Genomic DNA, 15,745 nt, shown 5'->3' on the forward strand with positions numbered 1-15,745 from the left:
TGACAACAGGATGATAAAAAAAAAACCTTTCTCTCTCTCTCTATCTCTCTCACTCTCTCTATCTCTGGGCACTGCATGCTGGCATTCTAGAGGGGTGGGGGATGGATGGGGGAGAAAGGGGGAGACAGAACAGAACCTCCAGGTCATATGATGACTACAGGATGAACCCCCCCCCCCCCCCAGAACCCGTAGAATTGTTATCTTTCATACACAGTTTTAAAAAAACAAAGAAAGTAGAATTATTATCTTTTGGACAGTAGAATTATTATCTTTTGAACCCAGTTAAAAAAACAAAGACAGTAGAATTGTTGCCCTATGTAAACCACAGAGTAGGTAGAATTATTACTGTTGAAGAAACCAGAGTGAGTAGAATTATTACTGTTGAAGAAACCAGAGTGAGTAGAATTATTACCATGCTGATGTTAGAATTGTTACCCTGTTAAAAAAACCCAGAGTGAATAGAATTGTTACCCTGTTTAAAAAAACAGAGAGTAGAACTATTACTCTGTAAAAAAACACCAAAAAAACGAAAAAAACAAAGTGAGCAGAATTGTTACCCTGAAAAAAACCCCACCAGAGTGAATAGAATTTTAATGGTGTTTAAAAGTAAAAACCCACCAGAGTGACTAGAATTATTATGGTGTTTAAAACAAAAAAACCGAGAGCGAGTAGAATTGCTACTCTGAAAAAACCCCTAGAGTGAATAGAATAGTTACCCTGTTAAAAACCAAACAGAGTAAGTAGAATTATTGTGGTGTTTAAAAAAAAAAAAAAACTAGAGCGAATAGAATTGTTACCCTGAAAAACCCCCCAGAGTGAATAGAATTATTAAATTATGGTGTTTTAAAAAAAAAAACTACTAGAGTGAGTAGAATTATGAAATTATGGTGTTTAAAAGTAAAAACCAAATAGAGTGAGTAGAATTGGTTGCTTTTAAGGACAAGCGGGCTATCCCATATTTCGAGGGGTTTCCAGAAATTTTGACCTACACCAAAAGTGGGCATTGCCCTACCTATAGAAGAAGTTTGGTTTCACTGGTGTGTATATTTGTTTGGTTATTGAGAAAACTCTCCTTGTCTTTCAAAGAAACTGAACAAGGGGCAAAAACTTTACCTACGATTTTCTCAAAACAGCATAAATTTTCCGGATAGCCTTCTTGTGCTTAAAAGCGACCAATTATTATGGTGTTTAGAAAAAACAAACTAGAGTGAGTAGAATTATTAAATTATGGAGTTTATAAAAAACCAAAAAAACTAGACTGAGCGAATAGAACTGTTACCCTGTTACAACCTTAGACTGACTAGAACTGTTACCCTGTTACAACCCTAGACTGACTAGAACTGTTACCCTGTTAAAAACCAACAGAGAGAGTAGAATTGTTAAGGTGTTAAACACTTTGTCCCCTCATCTCGCCGTACTGGAATTTCCCCAAAATATGATGGCAAAGTGTTCAAAAAACCAACAGAGTGAGTAGAATTATTAAATTATGGAGTTTTAAAATACAAACAAACTAGAGTGAATAGAATTGGTACCCTGTTAAAAACTAGAGTGAGTAGAATTATTAAATTAAGGAGTTTTTAAAAAACTTAAAAAACTAGAGCAAATAGAACTGTTACCCTGTCACAACCCCAGACTGACTAGAACTGTTACCCTGTTACAACCCTAGACTGACTAGAACTGTTACCCTGTTACAACCCCAGACTGACTAGAACTGTTACCCTGTTACAACCCTAGACTGACTAGAACTGTTACCCTGTTACAACCCTAGACTGACTAGAACTGTTACCCTGTTACAACCCTAGACTGACTAGAACTGTTACCCTGTTACAACCCTAGACTGACTAGAACTGTTACCCTGTTACAACCCTAGACTGACTAGAACTGTTACCCTGTTACAACCCTAGACTGACTAGAACTGTTACCCTGTTACAACCCTAGACTGACTAGAACTGTTACCCTGTTACAACCCTAGACTGACTAGAACTGTTACCCTGTTACAACCCTAGACTGACTAGAACTGTTACCCTGTTACAACCCTAGACTGACTAGAACTGTTACCCTGTTACAACCCTAGACTGACTAGAACTGTTACCCTGTTACAACCCTAGACTGACTAGAACTGTTACCCTGTTACAACCCTAGACTGACTAGAACTGTTACCCTGTTACAACCCCAGAGTGACTAGAACTGTTACCTTGTGAATACTGTGGTACATCTGCAGCAGACACAGCTTGTGGAACTGATGTCCACACTTGGTCAATTTGATCGCGACGTGAGCCTCCGGGTGACCTTCCCCGTAAGACGAGGGCTCGCTGAGGTGCTCGCAGCAGATGGCACAGTCGGTAGAGTCCAGGGCCTCCGTCACAGGCTCCATGAACGCTCCCAGTACAGCCTCTCCGCTGTTACCTGGGCAAGGTAAGTGTTTGAGTGTATGTGCGGTTCATCCTCTCCTCAAAAGGACATTTTTATGAAGCTCAACTCTACTCCTCCACCCATCCATCCGTCAAAATTCATCCCCACAGCATCACCTGTTTATTCCCAGTCCTTCATTGTACTTGCATCGCCTCCTCCCCACCCCTTCACAACAATAAAACTCGTACCCCCCCCCCCCCCCATTCCTCCCAAACCAAAGTAATTTTTCAAAAAGAATAAAAGAATAAAAATATAAAAATCCCTACATATTCTACCTGAAATAAACTGTACCTCCCCCCCTCCTCCCCTAACCAAAGAGAAAAAAAAAAGAAAAGAAGAAACAAAATTTTTTCATCCCCCTAATACTGTACCTGAAATACCTTCCCTTCAAAAACAAAAAACAAAAACAAAACAAGACAAAAAATTCAACATGACGTGTCACAATGCTCGTCAATTTTTGGCCAAGTAGAGTTACTGGTATCATCTTAAAGCCTGTTCATCATGTCTTGTTTTCGATTTTTAAAATATCAATCTATCTTGAATAGAAGTTGAAATATTTACGATTAAAGGAGGTGGCGGTCACCTGGTTTCATAGATAAAATTAGCGAGAAAAATGGCTGCTAAAGTTTGGTAACTTCAATAGCTTGAGAGTCTTTGAAAACTGAAAAAATCACATATTTTTTGCCTTTAATCAATGTTTTTCAGTAAAATTCTCATGAAAATGCGATTATATATGGACATAAAAGTAAGGCGTTGAGCCAAAAAAATAAAATTCGACAAAAATGGCCAAGATGACAACCCCCCCCCCCCCCCCCCACCCGTTTCTCTTCAATTTCACCATTCTGACAAGCGCCTGATTCCATCACGCTACGCTGCCTTATGTATTATTATTTCCTATCCCTCTCACCTTTATCTTTATCCTTCCGCGTCTTGTGAAGAACAACTGTACTCTCCAGGGGCAGCGATTCTGTGACGGGACCCGACCCCGCCGAAATTTGGACAGCCCCGTGCATCAAGGTCGTTTGGGACGTCGCCTGAGCACCCAGCCCCGGGGCCCACGCAGGGTTATTACTCGCCCCAGCCGCGACCAACTGCGATGGGTGTCTTCCTGATGACGTAGACCTCGGCGGTTTTCCTGCTGCAACATTCAATTTAGATTTTAGTAAGAGTTTTACGGCACTTGCAACACAATAAGGTCATGGAAGTGCCGAAGACCAGAGGTATTACAAGAGAGTAACAAACACAAAAAAGGAGAGAAGATAAAAACTATAGATGTTTGATAGGAAAGAAGAAGCAAGCCAGACCAGAGCACCAGCAAATCACTCACTGCCATGCTGTGCACAACTCAAGTGTAATAAGAAGCTTAATCCTATCCGTACGTCATGTTTTACTATCGCATCCATACGACGTGGGGAACTCTGTGCCACCACTTTCCAAAGAGGAAATTTACTCGTTAATCCGATCTGTACGCTTTGCATAGCAGTCTGTCAAAATGATTTTTTGAGAAATACTGAAAGTTTCAAAGAGATCTTCGCACTAGAAGTATCCTAAAATGTGAAGAATACAACCCGGGGGTACAAAATGACCCCAGGGCGTACGGACAGGGTTAAAGAAGCAGTAGGCCTACCTGCCATGGCCTGCTGATGCGACTGCAATATCTTAGCGACCTTCTGTGACCGCTTGGCCTGTGCTGCACCATAGCTGCTGCAGGACGGCTGCATCTGTGCGGTCCCATTGGTGCTGCTAAAAGGCTGCATCTGTGCTGTCCCATTGCTGCTGCAAGACGGAAGCTGTTGCGCCTGGGACAGAGCCTGAAGTCGACCACGGGTCAGAGGTACCTGGACACACAAAACAAACCAGTAGCCCGTCATCATCATCATTTGGTTTATAGTTTTAGTACAGGTTTTTACGGCGCTTGCAACTACATAAGGTCATATGAGCACCAGAAGATTAGAGGTTATACGGTGCTCACAACTACATAAGGTCATATGAGCACCAGAAGATTAGAGGTTTTACGGCGCTCGCAACTGCATAAGGTCATATGAGCGCCAAGAGGAGGATGTCAACTGAGAAGTCCAAACGGGGAATCAGGCTTACTCTTTTTAGTTTTAGCAGAGGTTTTATGGCGCTCGCAACAGCATAAGGTCATATGAGCGCCAGAAGAATAGAGGTGTTACAAGAGAATAAGAAACATAAAAAAGACGAAGGGGACCACAGATGTTTCATAGGAAAGAAGAAGCAAACCACACCAGAGCACCCGTCAACCACCCACATTAGGTTTTACTGCGTTTGCAACAACATAAGGTCATAATATAAGCGCCAAGGGGTGGATGTCAACAGAGAAGTCCAAACGGGGAATCAGGCTTACTCTGCTCCCCTCTCTAGCCTCAACAGCACAAAGTCTGCTCCTCCTATCAAGGCACCCCGGAAATATCGGGTCACAAGAGAGGGACAAACATACAAAAGAAGTAGAGGAAAATGACAATAGTAAGGATTAAGAAAGAAAAAGCAGCAGTTCCCTGTTGTAGATCAGGCACAGTTATGAGCATGACATGATGAATCAGCCCATTTACAATTCTGCTGTGCATGAACGAGAAAAGTCCCCCCTTTGGGAATGGCCTAAAGACACTACAGTCAGCGGCACTGCCCCGGGGGGGGGGAGGGGAAGCAAAGCAAAGTAAAGTAAAGTTAACATACACATGTACACAAACACATACAGTCAGGCTAATGTGTGTCGCTGCAGCGTGTCCCTACCTGAGTCTGTGACTGTGTGGCAGCAGTCGGCTGTGCGGGCACTCCTACACCTGTGGGAGGCAGAACAAAGAGAACAGGTTTGAGCTGATGGACACAGGGGGTGTGAGGTGGGGGTGGGGGGTGGGGGGGTCAGAGGTCAAAGGTCAGGTCATGGAGAGGTCAGGTCAAGGAGAGGTCAGGTCTTAGTTTTAGTAAGTGTTTAGTAGCAACACAATAAGGTCACATAAGTGCCGAAGATTAGAGGTGTTACAAGAGAGTAACAAACACACAAAAGGAGGGGAGATAAAGACGATAGATGTTTGAAAAGGAAAGAAGAAGCAAAGCACACCAGAGCACCGACCAACCACCCACACATTGGTGTCAGAATGCAGTGCGTGATCATAGTAAGCCTGGATCAGCTAAGCTAAAGAGAGAAGGGGAGATAAGGACGATAGACAGATAGGAAAGAAGAAGCAAACCACACCAGAGCACCCGCCAACCACAGGTCAGAAGGATACACCAGTGTCAGAGACACACACATACTACAAAAAAGATAAAAAGCATTATAAACGACCCATCACCCCCCTTTCCATGCAAATTGTAAGATCACGCAGTGGCAGATATGTACATCCAAAAACAAAGAAAGAAAGATATAAAAGAAGCTTTTTACCATCTAGCACAAGGCTTTTGTCAGAATGAGCATAGTGATGTGTGTTGCTCTTAGAATATGTATGTATATAACTCCAAAGGTCCTGTAATTAAATTCCTGTAAGTGGTTGAATGATGAATCTGGCAGATGTGAATGTATATTTTGTCAGTTTTACTTCTTTTTTCAAATTGAATTTTAATGAGAGTAAAATATAACATAATTTTTTTATGTATACACCTGCGTGTGTTTTTACGGACCTGTACAGCCAAGGAAACTTTCCCTCTGGGATAATAAAGTATTATCTTATCTTTATCTTATACTACACACAAGCATAAAGCCAAACAGACAGACAGACAGACAGACAGACAGACAGACAGACAGACAGACAGACAGATGATCACTCACATAAAGAAATCACGCTGAGCTGAGTTGTTGCAGAGCACAGTACCCTTTCGTCACTTATGAGACCTTATTGTGTTGCAAGTGCCGTAAAACTCTTACACAAACAAACAGCAAAGCAACCCAAAACGGCAACAACCAAATTTTCCAACCAACAAATTTGAAAACTACAAACATTTTTTTTTAAAGTAAAAAAGGGAGATCACATCTGAGCGGCCACCAACCATCCCAGGTATAAACTCACTCCCGCCACCACAAGGCTAGTCGTAGCAGCAGCCGCAAACATTTGTGCGTGCCCCCAAGGAAAGGTGCCAAGAAGTCGCCCCAGATCGTTTCGAGCTACAGGCCGATAATGACAAAAATCACTTTTTTGACCAAAATGTGCTTCCATAAAAAAGATAGATCCAACATTTCTTTACAATGTACTCAAAGGATTTTCATTGATTTGACTTCTAAATGTTTTATTTTGAATTATTATGAGGGAAGGGTATAATAAAAACAAATAATGAAAACAGCTTTTTAAAAGGTGTTAAAATCTATTATTTAAGCACGTTTTCTCTTCCCTGCTATGTTTTACCGTTGAATTTCATTCATGATATCGATGTCAACTGAATGCCAAATTGGAAATGAATTTTCCATGAATAAATACATTTTAAAAATAGGTTTTTTAAAGTTTCTCTGTGTTCTCACGTTTGTTAAACTAAAAAGCTCATTTTCTCAAAATTATATTTTTATACCCTACCTCGCAAAAAGTGCAATATCTCCAAAACTACTTGAGATATCTAAAAAATTCAAAGACCCCTGTGTTCAGCATTGAATTATTTCCTATTTACAAAGTACAACCTTTATTTCAAAATGGCCAAAACCTGACTTTTGGTACCTTTCTTTAGGCACACACACATTTACCTGAGAGACCGCCTTGACCTTGAACTGTGGAAGTCGAAGAGGTCGCGGCCATGTTGTTGTGGGCAGCGGGCAATGAGTAGGGTGCCGCTCGACGCTTCGCCTTGAGTTTCACACGAGAAGGACCGCTGACTGCTGGGAGGGAGAGACATCAACGTCCACTAGGTCGTCCGCGCACACACACATACACACGTATGTACGTACATTCACACACACACGTACACATACATGTTCACACACACACACACACACATGTTCACACACATATGCTCACGAACACACTTTCACACATACGTTCATGCAGATGTCCACACACACATTCACATACAGGTTCACATACACGTACACACACACTTTCACACATACCTACACACACATGTTCACACATATTCACATACACACGTTCACACACACACGTTTACACATATGTCCACAAACACATTCACACACACACGTTGACATACACACGTTCACACACATACACACACGTTCACACACACACGTTTACACATATGTCCACAAACACATTCACACACACGTTCACACACACACGTTGACATACACACGTTCACACACATACACACACGTTCACACACACACACACGTTCACACACATGTTCATGCACACATTCACACACACTTGTTCAGACACATTCACACACACAATCACTATGTTAAGTTGTTCACACACACATTTATTATCAATCTGATAGAAGGGCCTTGGTTCACACTGTCAAAGTTTAAGTCCTTGACACACAGAATTTCCTCACTGACATACGTACATAAACGCGTGCGCATACACTCACTCACACACTCACGCACACATAAACACATGCACACACACACACACACACACACACACACACACACACACACTCGTCAAGCTAGAAAAATGTGTGACATCGCTGAAAATGGGTTGGGTTTTTTTTACGCACTATGTAGAACAAAACTATTCTGTGGATTTATCTGAAATGAATATCAGACAAATTCCTTTTGACTTCCAAATGTTGAGTACAAATTTGAAATGCAACACTTCAGTCAGGAGGAAAATATTAGCAAAAAAAGTTGTACAAGTTTTTTTGGGGATCACCCTGTAAATGAGTCTTGAGAAATCGTTTAACCCTATCCATACGCTCTGAGGTCATTTTGTACTCCCGGGGTTGTATTCTTCACATTTTAGAATACTTCTAGTATGAAGATCTCTTTGAAACTTTCAGTATTTCTCAAAAAATCATTTTGACAGAATGCTATGCAAAGCATACTGATAGGATTAAAGAGTAATTTCCTCTTTGAAAAGTGGTGGCACAGAGTTCCCCACATCGTATGGATACGATAGTAAAACACAACGTACGGATATGGTTAAATGTTGTGAGACTTATATTTCTCAAACATGCAAATTCTTCACTCTACACTGTACAGCGCTTGCATCCCTCTAGGGATTAGGCGCTGTATAAATTCCCATTATTATCATTATTATAGTTATCATTATTAAAGGCAGCATTAACAGAACATTTGGAAACACAAAGATAACTAGTTAAACAAAAACAAAATACGTGTTAATCCAAACAAAATATGAGCCTTTCTAAGAAAAGTTCGCCTATCTTGGGTACTATACCCTTTATGACCAAGATGGCCCAAAACAGACACGAGCTGGAGATCCTTTGTTGCTGCCCTAAACATCAGACGGCGTAATGGGTAGTAAGTAAGTACCCCTTATGGATGTTTTCAGCCATATTCATCATTTGAGTGATGTTTTCCTTAATATCGATGAAATAAATTGAGCTCACGAGAGTTTAGAGCTGTAAGAATATTATATTATATAATATAATACTATTCTGCCTAATGGGAGCTCTCAAAAACATAAATATTGTATCTACTTCGTGAAAGTTGCAATATTGAAAAGTGAACTGTATGCGAGGCATCGTGGTGAATCAGGCGCTCGTCATAATAATGAAATCTGAGAAATCTGCATTTTTCTGCCAGTTTGGAAATTTTTTTTCACTTTTTTTTGGGGGTGGAATCAACACCTTGTATGTCCATTCAAAAACACTTTTATTTGTGGATTTTATGGAAAAACGTTGATCAAAGACACAAAAAATGTAAATTTGCAGTTTCCAAAGAATCTTATGCTATTGAAGTCACCAAACTTTGGCGGTTATTTTCTCACTAATTTTACTTCTGAAACCAGGTGACCCCACCTCCTTCAATCGTAAATATCTCGACTTCTATTCTGGATAAATGGATATTTTTTTCATCGAAAGCAAGACAAATGAACCTTTAAGATGATACCAAAACTCCATATGCCCAAAAATCTACGAGCGCCTGATTCCACTGCGCCGCGACGCATATGTTCTAATATCGTGTTTGTACCATTAAGGCACACTGCATATGCCCGAAATTAAGGAAAACGTTTATCATTTTGATATGAAGTAAGACAGACATTAATGTCAAGAGAGTTATTTTATCGATAAGACTGGTACATGTTAAAGATACGTGTGTTTGAAATTTCGTTGCCTCAGAACTATTTTGTCCAAAACGCCTCTTTACTTAAGCACACTTTGGACAAAATCATTCTGAGATGACGATCTGTCAACGGTGTTGTTTTCTGAGAATGCATAAATTATTAACACTTCGCGGATACTTGGCGCAACAATGCGCCGGTGAAAATGATCCATTCTGGTCACCCTGAGAAGTCCGCTGCTTGCAGTTGCTCTCCAGGCTGGGTGACTAGACGAGGTATTTCATACTGCTGGCTGTGTGACTGCAAAGAGTTAAATAAAAGCTCTTGAAACCCCAATATTTGGAGGCTGTTTCTCATTTTGAGATTGTTGTACGCCTCGTGTTCCCCTTTTCAGTGCTGAGGTTTTTAGGAAGGCTCATATATGGTTACAACACGAGAGAAACTCGACAAAGAAATCTCTTTTTTCCACAATGTGGCCTACCTGTGTGTACAGAAGTTGCCAAATTAGTCACCGAGACCCGAGGGTAGAACTGTGTCAGAGAACACCTCCGGATGCAGCGAGGTTTTCCAGTTTCCATGTTTATCTGAAAAGCAAGTACGAAAAAGCTGTGCAGAGATAGCATGCTTCACCAAGTCTTACTACCCTCCTTCATTCTCTCCATCTAACCCTCCTTCATTCCCTCCATCTAACCCTCCTTCATTCCCTCAACCTGACTCTCCTTCATTCCCTCCACCATACCATCCTTCATTCCTTTCACCTTATCCTTCTTCATTCCCTCTACCTTACCCTGCTTCAATTCCTCCATCTAACCCTCCTTCATTTCCTTACGCAAAAGCTGTGCAGAGATAGCATGCTTCACCATGTCTTACTTACTACCCTTCTTCATTCCTTTCACCTTACCCTCCTTCAGTCCCTCCATCTAACCCTCCTTCATTCACTCTGCCTGACTCTTCTTCATTCCCTCCACCTTACCCTCCTTCATTCCTCCACCTTACCCTCCTTCATTCACTCTACCGGACTCTTCTTCATTCCCTCCATCTAACCCTCCTTCATTTCTCCACCTTACCCTCCTTCATTCCCTCTACCTTACCCTCCTTCATTCCCTTCACCTTACCCTCCTTCATTCCCTCCACCTTACCCTCCTTCATTCCCTCCACCTTACCCTCCTTCATTCCCTCCACCTTACCCTCCTTCATTCCCTCCATCTTACCCTCCTTCATTCCCTCCACCTTACCCTCCTTCATTCCCTCCATCTAACCCTCCTTCATTCTCTCCATCTTACCCTCCTCCATTCCCTCCATCTAACCCTCCTTCATTCCCTCCACCATACCCTCTTTCAGTCCTTTCACTTACCTTACCATTATGTAGCCTTTTAGTTTTAGTAAGCGTTTACGGTACTCGCAACTGCATAAGGTCATATGAGCGCCAGAAGATTAGAGGAGTTACAAGAGAGTTACAAAAATAAAAAAGAAGAAAGGGAGATAAGGACGATATATGTTTCATAGGAAAGAAGAAGCAAACCACACCAGAGCACCCGCCAACCACCCACTGAGTCACAATACTGAGAACTCCCCATGAGAAAAGGTGCAACGGTCAAGGAAAGAAAATATTAGGAAAGGCAAAGGCATGAGACTAAGTGGAAAAGTCAGGGGTGGAAACGGAAAAACAGGACGGCTGAAGGGGGGAAGAAGTGGAAAGGCCAATGATTGGTGAGAAGTCAAGGTCAACAATCACCATCGTCAAGATCATCATAACCATCATCAAGCGCTAGACCTGCTGGTAGACATCAGTGATCATGGTTCTCCATTCATTCCTTTGCGCGGATCATGTTCTAAAAAAAGCTACGTTACTCTGATCGTTCCCTGTTACCCATCTGTTTAGGTTCCCTAAGTAGAGGTTGCTTTGCGTCTTCCCCTGCCTTGTTTGCTTTCAATTTTGCCAGTGAGAGCTAGATGTTCAAGACTTTTATGTCTATTCAGGTGTCCTAAAAACTGCATTTGTAATTTCCTGATTGTTTTCAACAGTGAGCAGCCCACGTAGGCTTCATCAAACATACACTACATACATAAAAGTACACAATTACATCAATAATACAGGATCATTTGATGACCATGCCATCTGGTCACCACGGTGCAGAGCTCTGCTTTTTTTTTTTAGCAAGGGTTGTCATGTGTTGCTCAAGGACACACCCCAGTGAGTGACCACCCATCTGATCCCCGTGTCACCGACACTTGCTCGACTACTTTACTCTTTTGAGTCTAGAGACTCACCACTTAACTAATGTCCTGTCTTGTGTGCGTAAGTGTGAGTGCACCTAACCATTGTAACGTCTACTGCCATTGTTAATTAACGACCAAGACAAATTTCTCCCAGGGAGAAGAATAAAGATTGTCATTGTCATTACAGTTTACTTACTTCAGATTTTGGAGAAAAAAAACTGAAAATGAGCGGAGCTTCACACCTCACCTAAAAGGAACCTTATAAAATCTTTAAAAGAGTAAAACAAAAACTTTTCTCTGACCATTCCCCTTTCCTTAAATTGCAAGTGTATGAAAAAAAACGGAAAAAAACTGACATTTGACATCCCTGTCACTTAGCCACTGACCACTGCCGTACAGAAAACCAGATGTGGATTATATATCTACCTGTTTCATGTCCTCTACGTCAATGAGGTACGGCTGCTTCACAGTAGTCATTCTCAGATCTACCATTCCAGAATGCATCACACCAACTGTGTTGACCATACTGCGATAAAGGTCCTCCAGAATTTGCATGCTACTGAGATCGTACGTGAGCCAGCCTTGTGAGGGGTCGCCCTCCACCTGCCATACCATGCCCTGGCTCAGGGCCGAGTTGCTCTCTTCCACTGTCCGCTGGACGGGAACTTCTGTACCTGCCAAGACAAACAGTAGAATAGATAGATAGATAGATAGCATTTGTATAGCGCAAATCCCCGCTCAACAGCAAGCTCTATGCGCTTCCCAGATCTATACTATTACCCCAGCAGACCTGAGAGCATTCCAAAACAAACTCAAACTTCCTGGGAAGCATACACAGTGCAAGCAGCCATTTATAGGTGCTAAAACACTAACATCTTGACAAGATCTTTCGATGTCTATGGCCGGGTACCCATTTCCACCTTGGTGAAGTGAGGAAAATTCGTGTTTAGTAATGTGCTTTTCCCAAGAACACAACACCGGCCCCACTGCTGGAACCCCCGACCCCGCAACCTCATGATTACGAGTCTGGTAGCCTAACCACTAGGCCAACATAGACAGTAACATGATGAGGTTTTTGTCTTGAGAGTTTATAATTATATGTGAAATAAGATCATATGATATATATTTAAGACTTCTTTTTATCTGTATTTGAAGAAATAGACCTAAATTCTTTTCTGCCATATTTTTTAAAGTTTTAGTAGAGGTTTTACTGTGCTCGCAACTGCATAAGGTCATATGAGCGCCAGAAGATTAGAGGTAGGTGTTAAAAGAGATTAACAAACATAAAAAAGAAGAAGGGGAGATAAGGTTTGGACGATAGATGTTTGATAGGGAAGAAGAAGCAAACCACACCAGAGCACCTGCCAACCACCCACAGCCATATTTTTCATCGTTTGAGTGTTAGACACGATACAACACGTCCACCCACATCATACCATACAAATGACATAGCTTACCAACCTGAACAACCACACAGTACATCAAACAAATCATGACACAAATTACTACGCTTGACAATCATACAACGCATCAGTCAAAAAACATCTCACTTACATCATGAATCATAATAACTACACATCATCAGTCATACACGGCACATATATATCCGTTACACAATGTGTCTCTTATGACTATAACGTCTAATGACGCGGTGGAATCAGGCACTCGTCAATTTTTGGGCATCTGGAGTTATTGGGTATCATCTCAAAGCTTGCTCATTTGACTATCTTTCGACGAAAATAACACACACAACTATCTTGAATACAAATTGAGACATTTGCGATGGAAAGAGGTCTGGGTCACCTTGTTTCAGCGGTAAAATTAGGGAGAAAATGGCCGACAAAGTTTGTTGATTTTCAAGGCTTGATTGAGAGTACTTAGAAACTGAAAATGCACCTTTATTGTTGAGAGTTTAATCAAGAATTTGGCAACATCCAAACAGGAATATCTTTTTGAATGGACAAAAAAGACGTTGAGCCAAAAAACAAAATTACAAAAAAATTATCAAACTGGCGGGAAAATACTGATTATAAAATATCTTCGATTTCATTATTTTGACGAGCGACTGATTTCACCACGATGCCTTACAATTATTATCAATTCTTTCAGGCCTGCGGCACCTAGGGGCTAAACTTGTCCAGGCCACCCACCCTATCACTCCAAAGGCTAACCAAAAAACTCAAAATATCATGTATCGTATACAATATTAAAATCAGTCGTAAGTCAGTTAGTAGCTCGCATTATAATTATATAGTAGGCAATCTCTGGTTTTCGCCCCCAGAGAACAGGAATCAGTGGTAACAGTGACTCAAGGGGATAGACTTTTGTAGAGTTAGTATCATCATTCTCATGGTTTGTAATTCCAAGTACAGTAATAATTGATGTAATACCACTGTGCCGTACCTAGATTCTTCTATTTTACACTGTGACTACGTTTACGGCGCCCGGAGCCTCTGAGTGTAGTTTGCAATGAATGATCTTGCTCACTTTACCTTCTACCCTTTTACCTTAAATTGCTTCTTTTTTTCACCCCCTCCCACCCGATTTCCCATCTTGGCCTTCTCCCTTGCGTCTTCGAACGACTCTCATAAAAATATTTTCAAACTGTCGAGCATTGCCAGGTCTGCACAGGGGAAGAGGATCGAACTCTCATGTTCTGCGCGCTGAGCGAGCGAGGCCTTGTCGACAGCAGCTGTTTTTCTGTGCCCACCTTCACACTCCATTAACTCTGTTGCATTCGGACCACAGCTACGTTAGCCTATTTGTCATTCATACGAGCATTCCTGTGCCGTTTCCTCATTCACTTTGAGCGACCGGAGTAGAGTTTCAGTCGTGCCTCTCTGTGCCAATCAATGGCAGATGATTCAGGGCGTGGTGAACGTAGTCACTGCGTTTAATTTCTGTAATCTACACATCTAGATCTAGATCTAGATAGATTTAGATGAAAGCATGATTTAGGCCTATATATCCCCTTCTATTCAAAGAAGGTATAATATTGTTATTGATATTGTTTTCACACATCAAAACATACACATACACAAGATAGATCACCTAGATCTAGATTTATACACTATACTATAGATAGATGATATATGAAGATTCTAGATCTAGAATCTAGATCTATATCTTTTGGGGAGGACTTCCGTAACAAGCGACCACTATGAGACAGAGCAGAATTGAGGGCTTGGGGTAGGGGTAGGGGTAGGGGTAGGGGTAGGGCTCGGGTTAAGGGTAGGGTTAGGGGTAGGGTTAGGTCTAGTAGTCTAGGCCTCTTCTTTGTGTTCGCATGCATTGTGTTTGATGGGGTGGTCGCTCGTTACGGAAATCCTTCCATATTTTGTCTAAAGGAAAGGCTACCTGTTGAAATTTCAACTTGTCTCATCGTAGTGAAATCGATCTGTAAATCTGCCAATGCATGTGACACAAGCCCTAACCAAACTTTAGACAATGTTGCAACACCGGCTGAGAATGCATTCTCAATGAACTGACAAACATCGGGCTCATAAACGTTCCATAATCTCCTTGAATTCAAATACGACCACACAACGCATCGGTTGGGGACTGCCATTCTAAGAATCTCGATGTAAGCTAGACTAGACGTCTAGATCTAGATTTACACAGAGAACAGCGATTGACTCTTTGTTTCAGTTTCAGTCACTGTGACCACCACACCACACAGTCAGACACTGTTGTGTGTTAGTGATGGGCAGGTATCGGTACCAGGTACTCGATACTTAGATACCTGCTCTAAACATCGATACCTATGTGTTATTTATCCCAGTGCTTCCAAAGCAAGTGACTTGGGCCTTGAGAATTTTTTGTTTATCAAAACTGATAAGTTTTCGTAGGGGTCAAGCGTTTTAAATTAATTTAGTGATTTTTTAACAAAAAGAGAGAAGTTTTTCATGAAATCTATCTGGTGATTTTGCAAAATCCTCACTGACAACCCTGATTTATCCTCATTAGTT

The 15,745-nt window shown here is 41.4% G+C and overlaps 1 protein-coding gene across 1 annotated transcript in view; it reads right to left on the reverse strand.

Moving 5' to 3' along the window:
- Positions 1–15,477, reverse strand: part of LOC101861090 (E3 ubiquitin-protein ligase DTX4) — a gene marked incomplete in the record, with an annotated part of 20,213 nt that extends 4,736 nt beyond the window's left edge. Inside the window, 8 exon segments of the mRNA XM_005111866.3 lie at positions 2,195–2,406; positions 3,320–3,550; positions 4,040–4,250; positions 5,167–5,216; positions 7,100–7,231; positions 10,039–10,141; positions 12,204–12,451; positions 15,135–15,477. Coding sequence (XP_005111923.2) covers positions 2,195–2,406; positions 3,320–3,550; positions 4,040–4,250; positions 5,167–5,216; positions 7,100–7,231; positions 10,039–10,141; positions 12,204–12,451; positions 15,135–15,345 — 1,398 coding nt within the window.
- Between the last annotated feature and the right edge of the window lie 268 nt (positions 15,478–15,745).

This window comes from Aplysia californica, unplaced genomic scaffold (assembly GCF_000002075.1).
Source record: "Aplysia californica isolate F4 #8 unplaced genomic scaffold, AplCal3.0 scaffold01139, whole genome shotgun sequence".
In the NCBI taxonomy this organism is placed as follows: Eukaryota; Metazoa; Mollusca; class Gastropoda; order Aplysiida; family Aplysiidae; genus Aplysia; species Aplysia californica.